This window comes from Danio rerio, chromosome 18 (assembly GCF_052040795.2).
Source record: "Danio rerio strain M-AB ecotype USA chromosome 18, GRCz13ab, whole genome shotgun sequence".
Lineage (NCBI taxonomy): Eukaryota > Metazoa > Chordata > Actinopteri > Cypriniformes > Danionidae > Danio > Danio rerio.
The window spans coordinates 2,512,501-2,528,700 of record NC_141038.1 but is presented as its reverse complement, the minus strand read 5'-3'; the positions used below and the strand labels follow the sequence as shown (position 1 = coordinate 2,528,700).

General features: G+C 44.6%; 1 protein-coding gene across 4 annotated transcripts in view; it reads left to right on the top strand.

Annotated features, from left to right (window-relative positions):
• The window catches only part of LOC101886077 (transcription initiation factor TFIID subunit 4), a 185,938-nt gene that overhangs the window by 75,913 nt on the left and 93,825 nt on the right, over positions 1-16,200 (top strand). For all 4 annotated transcript variants that reach the window (XR_015514121.1, XR_015514120.1, NM_001443392.1 and 1 more), the window contains exon 13: positions 1,977-2,033. Coding sequence is in view for 2 of the 4 variants with exons in the window: in NM_001443392.1 (NP_001430321.1) it covers positions 1,977-2,033 (57 nt within the window). In the remaining 2 variants the exon portion in view is untranslated. The remainder of the gene's footprint in view (positions 1-1,976; positions 2,034-16,200) is intronic.

Here is a 16,200-nt window from a genome sequence, read left to right as displayed (position 1 = left end):
TGAGAGAGAGAGAGAGAGAGAGAGAGTGTGTGTGTGTGTGTTTGTGTGTGAGAGAGAGAGAGTGTGTGTGTGTGTGTGTGTGTGTGAGAGAGGGAGAGAGAGAGTCTCATGGGGCAATTAAAAAAAGACTGGGGACCCAAACATGAGGCCCTCAGGAGCAAACACACACACACACACACATTAAAAAAATGCACGCAGGCACCCATGCACACACACACACCACATGCACACACCACTATCTCTCTTTCTCTATAACAGACATACTCAATACACACACATGTACAAACACTCACGCACACATGCACACTCTCTCACTCTCTCTCTCTCTCTCTTTCTTACACACGCACAATTAAATGTTTTAGCAGAGAGATTTGCCCTCTCTGACCACACACACACACACACACAAGCACAAACTGAGCGCTGCAGGGATGACGTAGTTTTGTACGTTTGCATCACTCTAGTTTCCTCCAAATCATCTCTGTTGTGCACTGTGGCCTCACAGCAAGAAGGTCGCTGGTTCGAGCCCCGGCTAGGTCAGTTGGTGTGTCTGTGTGGAGTTTGCATGTTCTCCTCATGTTGGTGTGGGTTTCCTCTGGGTGCTCCGGTTTCCCCCGCAGTCCAAACACATGCGCTATAGGGGAACTGATGAACAAAATTAGCTGTAGTGTATGAGTGTGTGTGAATGAGTGTGTAAGGGTGTTTCCCATTGGAAGGGAATCTGCTGGGTAAAACTGCTAATGCTGGATAAGTTGGCGGTTGATTCTGCTGTGGTGACCCCTGATTAAAATGAATGAATATATATATATATATATATATATATATATATATATATATATATATATATATATATATATATATATATATATATATATATACAATAAATGCAATTTTGAATTATTATTATTTTAATTTTATTATTCTAAACAATGCAATGAACTAAGAATTTAGAAAATCAGCAAAATTATTTGTATTAAAATGTAAAAATTGCTAAATATTAAATTAAAATGTCATTTAAACACAAACATTTTTTGATAACTTTTATAAATTGCTAGCTCATTTTATATTTGTGCATTTTCTTTTAAGCTTAGTCCCTTTATAAATCTGGGGTCGCCACAGCTGTATGAACCGCCAACTTATCCAGCACATGTTTTTTACGCTGCAGATTCCCTTCCAGCTGCAACCCATCTCTGGGAAACATCCATACACACTCACTCACACTCATACACTACGGACAATTTGGCCTACTCAATTCACCTGTACCGCATGTGTTTGGACTGTGGAGTTTGGACTCGAACCAGCGATCTTCTTGCTTTAAGGCGACAACACTACCTACTTTTATTTTATTAGCCAAACTAAAGGAAATAAGAGTTTCTCTAGAAGAAATGTGTATATATTATGGGAAACACTTGTTCTGCTAAACATCTCATGGGAAATATTAAAAATAAAATTAAATTAAATTAAAATTCATTAAAACAATTGACAGGAGGGCTAATAATGTCTTCAACATGTGCATTTTTGGGCTGCGGTTTATTAAAATAAAATACACACAAACTGGATTAAAAGTTTTTATGTTTATATGCACACACACACACACACACACACACACACACACTGAGGAGTGTTGACTGCACCTGCATTTGTGTGTGTGTGTGCCTGTGCATGTCTCTTGATTAGTTATTGCCCGTGGCATTTTGTGTGTGTGTGTGTGTGTGTGTCAGCTGTGTTTGGAGGGCACAGCCTACAGCTATAGAATCACTCACTGCTGAAACACACACACACACACACTCACACACACACACACACACTGTCCTTGACACATCAGATCTGCCCTCGTTTGTCCGCAACTATTTTAGTGCGGCAGATGAGGTGAGCTGACGACACACTCACCTGCCGTCTGCCCGTCTCTCTCTCCATCCTTCCTTCTGTCGTTCATCCTCCCTCCATCTTTTTATTCTCCCTCTCTTTTTTTCTCCCAGAGTCGCTCGCGGCAAGAAGATCCAGAACAAGCCCGTCTGAAGCAGAAAGCAAAGGAGGTGAGGCTTCCATCATTACCACTGACATTTCAAGGCTCCGGCAGATGAATTTTTTATGCCGTGCTACATATGTAATGCCATTTAAAGTCTGACTCCTGCAAAAAAAAAAGGGAGAAGAAAGTTTGAGAAATTATTATCATTGATTGATGTCCTGTGAAGAAATGAGCGTCTTCCTCCTCTTCTTTTTTTTTTTTCCTTCAGCTCTGATATTTAGGAGAATGTGCTGTGCTTTTATCCGGAGCGCAATGGGGAATCTGATTGGAGAGTTTTTTTTTCTGTTCGACAGATAATTTGCTGAGGCCATTAGCATCATAAAGGCAGGACGATCTGGTCTAGCGCTCGCAAAAAAGACTGACAATTAGAAGTCGTTACCTAGGTGTGAGGCGCAGATTGTTTGGCAATTAAAAAAAATAGTGCTGATTTCAATTCCCCGAGGATCTAATGATGCACTAAGGCCCTGTTTACACTAGTGCGTTTTAGTTTTAAAACGGCGTTTTAGATCAAAAACAATCCGCGTCCACACTAGCGTTTCTGAACATATCTCCGTCCACACTACGCCACCAAAAACGTACATCACGTGACCATTTACACACACCAGGCATGCGCGTTCTAGTATAAACAGAAAGCATGTGTCACGCTCGGCATTTGGTTATTGTTAGTCAACAGACGCCGGTTGAACATTAAACGCGATGGCAAAGAAAGCAAGAGAGGGATTTTTGCAGATAGACGACGAGGTCGAGTTGTTACTAAACGTAACACATGAATAACTGCACAATGGCGCCTAAAACAGACAATAGTGCAAACAACGCTCCCATTTCTGTGTCCATGTTGTTGTTCACAGTACTGTTTTCCGGTAGCGATAAAGCCATGTGTTATAGTCATGTGATAGGGGCTTGACGAATAAGGGAAGGACACGCAATGACACAAAAGCCCCAATCAGGTAGTGAATCTCAGCAGCCCTGCCTCCAGGCAGGTGCACACATAGGGCTCAACCTGTGCAGTGCACATGCCCTTTTTAGTCTTGGATAGAAAGTGCCCTTCCAAAATGATCAAAAGTGCCCCCGTGACGCGGCACACCTTCGGTCCCGCCCTTCAGTAGGCGCGCGACAACACTGCTCTTGAGTACGCGCGCGACAACACAGCTGATCAGTACGCGCGCGATAACATCGCTCTTCAGTACGCGCGCATCCAACCCCCCCCCCCCCCGCTCTTCCAAAAATGTATCCTGCACATGCCCTTTGGACGGTCTCTGCACGGGCCTGCCCGCCTCAGTTTTCAGATGTCTCCGTTTTTCCTCATCCACAGCAGACGGAGCAGGAGCGTTTCACAATGAAAAAAGTTCTCCAGCGTTTTCGAAATGCTCCGTTTTCGCCGCTCGAAAACTCCGGCGTAGTGTGGACGGATGGCGTAACCGTAGCAAAACTTATGCGTTTTAAAACGAAATTGCATTAGAGTAAACGGGGAGGAACGAGAAGGAGTGAAGGGCATAACAATTGGACTGGAATGCAGACTATGGACTCTATTTTAAGGATCTAGGCACAAAGTCTAAAGAATCTACTTTTGATTTTGTATGGACGGTAAAATACGCTCCAGCGCATGGTCTAACAGTGCTGTGCTTATTCTCTTAATGAGTTCTGGGTGTGTTCTGAGCTTAACCTGCATTAAACCAATCAGAGACCGATCTCATATTCCCTTTAAGAGTCAGTTGCGTCACACCATGGCGCATTTGCTATTTACATGGTGGACTTTGTAAGAGGAAAAACTGAACGCTTCACTAGCAAGAAAATATGGAGCCAGGAATTTCGATGAATTGCAGTTTCAGTAACTTCCGTATTTCACATGGGAGAGCGGGAGGTTGCCACTTAGTCTGAATGCGTTCAATCACGTGAGTGTTTACAGCTCAGAAGCATGTCAGCCTGATGTATTTTGCAACCCTGCAAATGCTGAAGCAGAAAGCAGGGCTCAACGCTAAGGATTTTTTCTACTGGCCCGATTGGACCAGTGGTTCAAATTTTTACTTGCCCTGCCGAAATTTTCACTGGCCCCATAAAAGAAATAAAAAAGTTAGCCACATATATTAAATAATGTTTCACGAAATAATGTCAGGCGGTTCATTCCACTGTGGCGACCCCAGATTAATAAAGGGACAAAACCGAAAAGAAAATGAATGAATGAAAATAATGTCAGCAGTTGTATAATTTAAATATTTGAAAAATATTTAGCAGTAAAATATAGCAGTATGGGAAACGTGCACGTATTTTATCGCCAAACAAAAGGTGGCTGACTTAAAAGTGGCGGCAAACTAAGCAAAACATCACCTTCATTTTTTTCGTCATGCTGTACCCATTTAAATGTTTCCACAAAGTTAGAAACAGACATTTCCTTTAGCCTCATAATTTAATGTCGTGGTCATGTTGCCATCCATTAAAATTTAGTGACAAGGCGGCACTGCCCCGATCAGGCCAGTAACAATTCTGTCCACTGTCCCGAGCATCTCTCACACTGGCCCCGGGCCATCGGGCAGTCCTTATTGTTGAGCCCTGGAAAGATCATTCATCCATTCATTTTCCCTCGGCTTAGTCCCTTTATTAATCTGGGGTTACCACAGGGGAAGGAACCGACAACTTTCTAGCATATGCTTTACGCCACGGATGCCTATCCAGCTGCAACCCATGACTGGGAAACACCCATACACACTCATTCACACACACTACGGCCAATTAAGTTCCCTTATAGCGCATGTGTTTGGACTGTGGGGGAAACCGGAGAACCCGGAGGAAACCCAACACGGGGAGAACATGCAAACTCCACACAGAAACACCAGCTGACCCAGCTAAGGCTTGAATCGGTGACCTTCTTGCTGTGAGGCGACAGTGCTACCCACTGCGCCGCCCTTTCACTTTGATCACTTGTGATTAAATCTCCACATTGCCAGTGTGAACGGGCCTTTCTGGCTGATAGAGAAGAGATCGGTGCATGTGATAATCTATATATGTTCTGTACATCAGAGATGTCACAGCTGATGATGAAAAGAGTCACTGCAGCTTTCTAAACTCTGCTGTCTAATGATGTGTGCGTGCTGGATCTCCTGACTGTCATCTGTCCATCTTTCCTTCACTTCTCCTCGTTCTGTCTCTCTTCTGCTGCACATTAGTGAGGTGGAGCCCTTTAGAGTGGATTGTAGTCTTCCCATCAGCCTGTGCTGTATGCAAATGAGGTGATTTGTAATAGGCTGCGCCCGAGGCCGTGTGATCAAAGTGGATCTCCGCCCTGTTAAGTGGCAGGCAGCTCATCATCATCTCAACTCAGCCAGATTAACTTTACAACCCACAGAACCACTAGCAGACACACACACACACAGACCCACACACACTTTTAAACGCACTACCATACACACACACACACACACACACACACGCATTCAATCACACTCCACACAGACACACGCTCCAAACAAACAGACACATACACACACTCGCAAACTCTCTTAGTCACACAGACACACATACACTCATACGCACACTCTCAAACATGCACGCACACACACACACACACACACATGCAAATACTCTCAAACACTAATTCAGACACACACAAAACACTCTACACACTCACATGTAAACACTTTTAAACGCAATAACACACACATATGCGCACATACTCGCACGCTCTCTCTCTCTCTTAGACACACACAGACACTCACACGCAAACACACACACACACACCCACAGACCCACGCAAACTTACATGCAAACACTTTTAAATGCATTAACACACACATATGCGCACACACACACATGCACACACACACACACACCAACACCAAGCAGTGTACACACACACACACTCTCTCTCTTTACATAGACACGTGCAGACACTCGTATTCAAACACTCAAGCACACACACCTACAGACCCACACACACTCACATGCAAACACTTTTAAATGCATTAACACACACATGCGCACACACACACACACACACACACACACACACACACACACACACACACACACACACACCAACACCAAGCAGTGTACACACACACACACACACACTCTCTCTCTTTACATAGACACGTGCAGACACTCGTATTCAAACACTCAAGCACACACACCTACAGACCCACACACACTCACATGCAAACACTTTTAAATGCATTAACACACACATGCGCACACACACACACACACACACACACACACACACACACACACACACACACACACACACACACACACACACCAACACCAAGCAGTGTACACACACACACACACACACACACTCTCTCTCTTTACATAGACACGTGCAGACACTCGTATTCAAACACTCAAGCACACACACCTCTACAGACCCACACACACTCACATGCAAATACTTTTAAACACACTCACACACACACACACACATGCAAATTCTCTCAAAAACTAGTTCAGACACACGCAAATGCACACGCACTCTACACACTCACATGTAAACACTTTTAAACGCAATAACACACACATGAGCGCACATACTCGCGCTCTCTCTCGACACACACAGACACTCACACGCAAACACACACACACCCACAGACCCACACACACTCACATGCAAACACTTTTAAACACACACTCACATGCACACACACACACACACACACACACACACACACACACACACACACACACACACACACACACACACACACCAAGCAGTGTACAACAAGCATTTTGTCTGTTGAACTGTAAAATTGGAGAATGGCGGCCTTTATCTTTTATCAGTTGAGTTTGTTACCATTCAGACACATCGCCTATATCTGTGCTGCTGTGCTGCACATGTTTAATGTCCTCTATATTGCTGCACTGCTATCCACTGTGTCAGCATTCAGACCCGGGGATTAAGGAGGAAAGAGGTCCTTCTCATTTATAGTATTTCAAGAGTTCACACTTAGCTGATGATTGATAATAAAGCTAGTTTGGCGTGCTGTCCCGGGAGAGAGCCCTGAGCTTATAAGATCCTCGAGCCCTGGGCTCCCTCCCGTTGCAAGGCGAGAGGGGAGTTTGAGCTCAGGTAGATCTCGATGACTCCCCTTCTTGCTTGTTGTAGCTAAGTGTCAGATATGAATGCTGAAAGGTGTACTCAGAGATTAGCTAATGTATTTTGATTAATTGTTGAGTGCTTGTTTTTGAACTGTGGGAGGAAACCGGAGGACCTAGGGAAAACCCACGCGACCACGGGGAGAACGAGCAAAATCCGCACAGAAATGCCTTCTGGTTTGGAAAGGTATTAAACCAGGGGCATTCTTGCTGTGAGGCAACAGCGCTAATCGCTGGCCACTGTGACGCCTGTTTGAAAGGAGGGAAAGTAGGGTTGGGTGGGGGGGGTTTCTTCAAGACGAAGATATTGAGATGAGAAAAGTCTGGTTATTTATAGTGAGTTAAGGATCGTTTGATAGGATAATCAGTCATTAGCTAAAGTTTTAACAGCTGTGAACAATCATAAGCACGTGATCCTCTCGAAATTTGTTTATGAATAAACTTCACTTATATAAACAGGTTTATCTTTACAATGATATAACAAAGTGTGGTTCTGGGCTGTATTTTAACACTCTATGCGCAACGTCTAAATCGCAGGGCGCAAAAGCATTGAGGGCGTATCCGAATCCACTTTTGCTATTTTAAGGACTAAAAACACGCTCTGTGCCCCAGCGCATGGTCTAACAGGGTTGAGCTTATTCTTTTAAAGAGTTCTGGGTGTGTTTTAAGAATAAACCAATCAGAGTCTCATCTCCCATTCCCTTAAGAGTCAGTTGCGTTGTGCCATGGTGCATTTGCTATTTACACGGTGGACTTTATAAGTGTAAAAACTGAACGCTTCACTAGGGAGAAAACAGTTAAACAGAGCATCTGCAGCGCAAGAATAAAGAACGAGCCTCCTCCATTCAGCCTCTTTACTTCCACTCTTTCGTGGACAAGGAAACATGTTGTACTCCGTCTGCTGAACACATCCATTAGCCTACATAATTATAATTTTGTTTGCTAGGCGCAAAGATTTGCTTCAAAACTATTTCTAAATTCAATTCTAATCTCCAGCAAATGAATAATTGAGCAATAATTAACGAAGTGTGCTCAAAAAAGTGGTCAAGTTATATCCAAACACACATGCTCTGCACCATATGGTCTAAAACCTGACAGATGGACAAATCTAAACTTGTTTTTAATAAAACAAATATAAATGTGCATATAATAATAATAATAATAATAATAATAATAATAATAATAATAACATTATACTAATGCAGATTGTCATGAATAAACTGAAAAAAGCCCTTCGAGCTGAAGAAGGCATGGAGGTGGTGGTTTTTGTACTTATAGAAAGTAATAATTTTGTATCATTTTAATCCATTGTTTTTTCATCTGTAAAGATATTTGTGTGTTGCTGTACATCCTGTGTGTATTCAGAAATGTGTAAGCATGTAAGGTGCACAACTAATGTAATGTAATGTGTATTTATATAGCGCATTTATTGTGGATGGCCATACACCTAAAGAGCTTCACAATCATGAGGGGGGGTTTCTCCACACCACCACCAGTGTTCAGCATCCACTTGGATGATGCGACGGCAGCCACAGGACAACGGCACCAGTGCGCTCACCACACATTAGATATAGGTGGAGTGGAGAGACAGTGATAGAGCCAATTAGGTTTAAGGGGATGATTGGGAGGCCATGATCGTAAAGGCCGATAGAGGGACTTTGGCCAGGACACCGGGGTTACACCCCTGCTCTTTCACGAGAAGTGCCATAGGATTTTTAATGACCACAGAGAGTCAGGGCCTCGGTTTAACGTCTCATCCGAAAGACGGCGCCCACTGACAGCGTAGTGCCCCCTTCACTTTTCCTGGGGCATTAGGACTCACACAGACCACAGGTTGAGCGCCCCCTGCTGGCCTCACTAACACCACTTCCAACAGCAACCTAGTGTTCCCTAGTGGTCTCCCATCCAGATACTGACCAGGCTCAGCCCTGCTTAGCTTCAGTGAGTACCGATCTTGGGCTGCAGGGTGATATGGCTGTGGCTGTGGTGATAATGTGCTCTGCGCTGGACTTTTTGCACAGTCTATTTCAGTTCCTCAAAATAGCAGTGCACCAACAATGCGCCTTAACACACCTCCTTTCTAGACCACACCCATGAGTCCACAAAGTTTCACAAATAGATTTACTATTTGAACAACGTGATGCAAAGTGGGAAAATTACTGCTGTGCTGGTCTGAAAAATAGCAACACATCGGGGCACGTCCTGCGCCTTCTTGCGCCGGGTGTATGATAGAGCCCTATGAGTATATGACATTAGGAATGACAAATATAGCAGGGAGTTAAATTACTCTTTATTTCTTTGCATTTTAACTTTGTAAACTATAAAATCACGGGTCTCCTCATGCTTTGTGTATCGTTTTGTGAGCCGACTGACAGCTGTTGTTCACTTGCGTGTTTTTTTGTTGGCCACGCCCACTGCTCCCTCTGCTCAGCACTCCACGTCCATCATGGAGCATTTTTAAAAACACTCTGAGGTAGACTTGAACCGAAAGAGGGGGGTTTCATGGCCCTTTAAACACAAAATTGTTTGGTGGGCTCACACTAATTCTCTCCCTCTCTTTGTCTCACACACACAAACACTCACACACTCTCTTTCTCTCACACACAAACACACTCGCGTCGTCTAAAACTCCCAACTTGTTTCCAATCAGAATTTTAAAGTGGCTGAAATCTCTCTTTTATTTGCTGCCGTTTCTCTCTCTCTCTCTCTTTCTCTCTCTCTCCTCCTCTGGTTTTCATCTCCTGATTGGCTGCGGGCGACAGAGCTGCTGTTTGCGTCTGTCGTAGAGGTTTCGCACATCTGCCCAAATTTTCATCAGGATAATGAGGTTGATCCGCACTGCCTTCACTCCGTGTGACGGGTACAGCGGCGAGAGAGAGAGCTTTATTACTCATAACCATACCACCACACACACACACACACACACACACACACACACACTATAGAAATGCAGTGTGTTTGTGTGTGTGTGAAGAAAGGACTGTTTCTGCATCTTTTGTGAGTGTCACTTGTAGTCGTGCAGAAAACAAGACATTTAAGAACCTCAGTTTTTCTTCATATGATTTTCACTACACTATAATTTATCTTCATTTATTTATTATAAATACTTACTGGCCAATTTATTAGGTACACCTTACTAGTACCGTGTGGACCCCATTTTGCCTTCAGAACTGCCTTAATCCTTCATGGTATAGATTCAACAAGATACTGGAAATATTCCTCAGAGATTTTGCTCCATATTGACATGATAGCATCAGATAGTTGCTGCAGATTTGTCGGCTGCACATCCATGATGCCAATCTCCTGTTCCACCACATCCCAAAGGTGCTCTATTGGATTGAGATCTGGTGACTGTTGAGGCCATTTGACTACAGTGAACTCATTGTCATGTTCAAGAAACCAGTCTGAAATGATTCAGGCTTTATGACATGGTGCGTTATCCTGCTGGAAGTAGATATCAGAAGATGTGGTGATAAAGGGATGGACATGGTCAGCAGCAATACACATGTAGGCTGTGGTGTTGACACCATGCTCAGCTGGTACTAATGAGCCCAAAGTGTGCCAAGAAAATCTCCCCCACACCATTACACCACCACCACCAGCCTGAACCGCTGATACAAGACAGGATGATCCATGCTTTCATGTTGTTGATGCTGAATTCTGACCAGAGCATCCGAATGTGTCAGCAGAAATGGAGACTCATCAGAGCAGCAACGTTTCTCCAATCTTCTATTGTCCAGTTTTGGTGAGTCTGTGTGAATTGTAGCCTCAGTTTCCTGTTCTTAGCTGACAGGAGCGGCACCCGGTGTGCTCTTCTGCTGCTGTAGCCCATCCGCCTCAAGGTTGGCCGTGTTGTGTGTTCAGAGATGCTCTTCTGCAGAGCTCGGTTGTAACGAGTGCTTATTTGAGTTACTGTTGCCTTTCTATCAGCTGGAACCAGTCTGGCCATTCTCCTCTGACCTCTGGCATCAACAAGGCATTTGCGCCCACAGAACTGCCGCTCACTGGATATTTCCTCTTTGTTGGAGCATTCTCTGTAAACCCTAGAGATGGTTGTGCGTAAAAATCCCAGTAGATCAGCAGTTTCTGAAATACTCAGAGCAGCCCGTCTGGCACCAACAACCATGCCACGTTCAAAGTCACTTAAATCCCCTTTCTTCCCCATTCTAATGCTCAGTTTGCCCGCTTTGGTCACCTTGATCATGTCTACATGCCTAAATGCATTGAGTTGCTGCAATGTGATTGGCTGATTAGAAATGAGCGATTCCCAAAGGTGCTATATTATCTGTGTTGGTGTTGTATATTACGCTACAAAATCTTGTAATAAACTGCAGCACATTTTCTTTAATTTTACAGACTTATTTCTTAAAATATTATTATTTCTTATACATTATATATTTTCAAGCTACTAAAATGTCAGTAAGTCACTTTGTAGAGTTGAATTTTCTACATCAAAAGTTGACAGAGCGGAGATCAACATCCCATAATGCAACTCACAACTGGAAATCACACAGAAGCTATTCATTAGCAGATATTTTACAGTGTACATATCATCATATAACACAGCCATAGTTTGAAACCTGTATGACGTTCCTTCAGGAAATGAACTGAGAGCTTTTCCAGTGCTCAATCTCTGACTTGTGTGATTTTTCCCTCCTCTGGGATTTTGTTCTGCCTCTACAAGCGCGTGCGTCTGATGGACAGATGTTGTCTGATCGCGGGCAGCTTTTCTATCCATTCGTCTTTTTTTTTTCTCCAGCCCTTCACCAACATAATGTCATCGTGTGCGTCCGGGAACCTATTTCCACAGTCCTCAGCGATGCCCAAAGGTCAGATGGGATATTTTTAAAGTGCCCTCGGTGAAAATCAATGGCCAAAAAAAGGCCGACCGCCCCAATCAGCAGATACAACCGAATCTGCAGAGAAAACCGGCCAGATTGCAAAGGGGACACATGACAAATAGAGAGAGGAAGAAGGCAAAATAAAGCGAAGAGAAGCCACAAATACATAAAAAGAGAGCGAGCGAGAGGCAGATACATCACTGTGTCAGGTCACACAGACGGTCTGCGGCCACAGATTCATCATCTCAACAGAGGACAGAGGCCAGAGGACGCCGAGTGACCACTGCTGACCACCTGGGTAAAACACTGCGTTTTACCACAACAGCCTCTGGTCCGCAGTGCCGCCGGCCGCGTGTCACAGACAAGGACAGAGGAACAGAGGTGGCGGGAAACGCTGGATCGCATTGCCGCTAAATGCAGGAGTTTATAAGGAGAAAAACACTGCCAATGTGGCTGAGAGGAATCAGACGGCTCCGTTTAAACACATTATTTGTATGCAAGCTTTTTTTACTAAGGGTGCTTTCACACCTACACTTTTGTTTCAGAACGTATCTTGTTTGCCCAGTTAGCGCGGTTCGTTTGGCATATGTGAACAGGGCAATCGCGCTCTGTTCTACGCCAAAGTAATCGCTCCGAGATCGCTTGAATGAGGTGGTCTCGGCTCGATTGAAACGAACCCTGGAGCGGTTCGATTGCAGTGAGAAAGCGATCCGATCCGAGCGCGGTTATATCACAGTGTTTTATGGATATGTAATAGGCTTACGGCTATATGAAGAGAGAATTATGAGTATGGTGGGAAGTTTCGCGAGTCTCCGGATGCCCGCAAACGAGTGATGATCTCCCGGTAATCTCGCGTCTCCCTCCCGGTCATCAAATAGACATCGTCACGCACCCTTCTCACCCCTCCCCACCGCGTCTCTCCTCAGACACGTCGCGCGCGCACACCTTGTCAATCACCACCAAACCACCACCTCTCCTGACAGCTGAGCGGGACGCTGCAAAGTAAACCCTGACACTCTGACCAATGTGAGGAGAGTTTACTCGCACGTGACTTGTTTTAACTCTTTTGGTCATATTAGAAACTTTGCAGTGTGAAAGTGAACCGCTCCAAGAGCAAAGAGCAACAATGTAACAATTGTAATCTCTGTTTCGGAACAACTGAATCGATTAACAGGTGTGAAAGCACCCTAAAATGGGATCCTGGATCACAAAACCCTGTCTTGCATTTAACTTTTATGCCAAAAATCAGTAGGATATTGAATAAAATCTTTGCTGTTTTTTAAGATTAGGGCTGTGTATTGGCAAGGGCCTCAGGATCTGATACATATCACGATACATGGGTCACGATACAAGAGGAGGGTGGGTCAGTCAGTCATTCAGTCAGTTAAACAGTGGCCTCTGGTTGATTTACGTACAGCAGACTCGAATGTCACTTGCAAGAGAAATTTGAGATATGAAAATGCATACACAGCGGCCTTTGGTGGATTCATGAAAAACAAAAACCACAAAGAAACGTAGCTCCTGGGACCTATTTGGCGATACCAATCCGATACCGATACTTTGCCCAAAAAATTACTGTTTGGGAAAAAAATTAGTTTAAAAACTTCACTTAAAGTCCACCATTTAATAATTTGGCAAATAATTTGATCACTGATGTCCGTGTAAACAGTCACTGTCTTTCTCCTCTGCGTCTGTGTGTTTGTTTTGCCTTGGAAAATCAGCGCATTCCCAAACAGACACTCCCATTTTTATGGTAATTTTTACAAACCTTCCCTCTTTCCCTCCTCTGACACTCCCCCCTAAACAGAGCTGGGCACGCCCACTTTCCTGACTCTTTCCGAAGTAGAGTTGTGAAAACACCCTGCTGAAACAGGGGGGGGGGTTCATGGCCCTTTAAAAGTGTCCCTTCATACTGAATACGAGACATAATACAGGTTATTCTTCTTTAGTGATGAAGATTTATCAAACAAAAAAGAGCCAGCTTACATATTGACAGCATCTGAGCATGTATATCTTAAAACACCTGCCTGAACATTCATTCATTCATTCATTTTCTTGTCGGCTTAGTCCCTTTATTAATCCGGGGTCGCCACAGCGGAATGAACCGCCAACTTATCCAGCAAGTTTTTACGCAGCGGATGCCCTTCCAGCCGCAACCCATCTCTGGGAAACATCCACACACTCATACACTACGGACAATTTAGCCTACCCAGTTCACCTGTACTGCATGTGTTTGGACTGTGGGGGAAACCGGAGCACACGGAGGAAACCCACGCGAAGGCAGGGAAAACATGCAAACTCCACACAGAAACGCCAACTGAGCCGAGGTTCGAACCAGCGACCTTATTGCTGTGAGGCGACAGCACTACCTACTGCGCCACTGCCTCGTCCCTGCCTGAACATCTTAACATAAAACAATAAACAGTCACACCTTTTAGTTTAGTGACATGTTAATCCGGTTCCCCTTGAAGATTTTTTAACTTTTTCTGAAGTTTTATCATTATCACAAAAACCCATGCGCCCAAAATACAGCCTCATCGCCACATTTTCTCTCTCTGTACCTGGATAGTGCCTGCCTGCTGCACCTGAGGACACTGCAAGCAATATCCGTCTCGCCCCAGCAGCACCTGTGCCTCTCCTTTCCTCCTCTTCTGACCGCCTAGTCATGACGTAGTCATGTTCTGTCTTGTGATTTATATGTAGGTGTTTGATTAGGTTTGTGGTTTTACCACAAGACCTCGCTGTCACAAACCCAACCCAAGCTCATTCTGAAAACGTAGTCTGTGGACGTTTCTGGAGACAGCGGAATACGTCCCGGGAGGTACGTGCGGCTGCATTTGTTTTTTTCAAGCGAACGCTGCGGGGCGGTGTGACGCTGTTCCCTTTCGCGCTTGCCGGCCACCCGTTTGTCCACTCAGCTCACCGTGTACGTCGGCAGGCTCGAGATGCAGAGAGGAGTTGACCACGGCGATCGGTTTCGAGTCCGGGGAAGAGCGTTTCCAGCAATCAGGTAAGACAAAAACAGAATCCCAAAAATGAAGTGAACGAGTTTCGTAACAGAGTGAGAACGCGGTGAAATCCGAAAACGCGGTAGAAAAAAAAATCAGGGCTTTTCTTTTTTTGGACGACTTTTGTAAACTGTTGCTCGGGTTTAGGGAAGCGAGCGGGCGGGCGGGTCAATCGGTAAAATCGGTTGGGTTCAGGGAAGGAGGAGGGCGGGTCAGCTGATTGGCAGGTCGCGCAATCAATCCTCCGATCAGTTGGACAGCGGCCTCTGGTAGGTTCACGCGACAATAGCGCGGGCGCGAACTGCACTCGCGAGAGGCGTCTGAGATGCAAAAAAGCACACAACAGCGGCCTTTTGAGGATTCGCAAAAACAAAAACTGCAGCCGTACGTACCCGCCGGGACGTATTCCGCGGTCTCCAGGAACGTCCGCGGGACTACATTTCCACAATGAGCCCGGGTTGCACAAACCGCATCGTTTGAGTTTATAGAAGTGACGTAGGTCCACACAAAACTTTGCTTGCGGTCACCGATATCCAATGACTGAACAACATGTGCCTGCTGATGGACCAAGGGACTGACTGAGTGTGGCTTGCTAGGGTGCTCTGCAGTTATACAGTGTCTTATTACGAACATGACTTGGCAGGCGGAAGAACAAGTAGTTCCGCCTAAGTTGGCATTATTCAGATAAACTAGGGCAATTGTGTTTACTTTCCGCTGTATTTCTATTTCCAATAAACTACATATTTGCTCCAAATTACTGAAATATCGATATTTTGATAAGATAATCAATTCTAGAACACACTGGTATCGGAGATATCGATATTTTAGTATTGATCAACACATCACTATGGGTTGGTTCAAACACTAAATTAGTTGTAGTAAATGAGTGTGTGTGTGAATGTGAGTGTGTATGGGTTTTTCCCAGTACTGGGTTGCAGCTGGAAGGGCATCCTTTGTGTAAAACATATGGCGGAATAGTTGGTGGTTCATTCCGCTGTGGCGACCCCTGATAAATAAAGCACTAAGCTGAAGGAAGGTGAATGAAAGGATGATTCTCTGTGTTGGTGTGAGGCTCAGCTGATTTGTTTTGTAGTGCTTGAGTAAGTGGACAGAGCCGTGTCTGCCTCTGGTTCGAGTCTGCTTCTCCAGCACTGACCCTTTCATCTCTCCTCGTTGTGTCGTGCTCTTCTGCCTTCTCTTTGCTGTTGTTGTTCTCTCTGTTACTCAGAGCCATCATCAG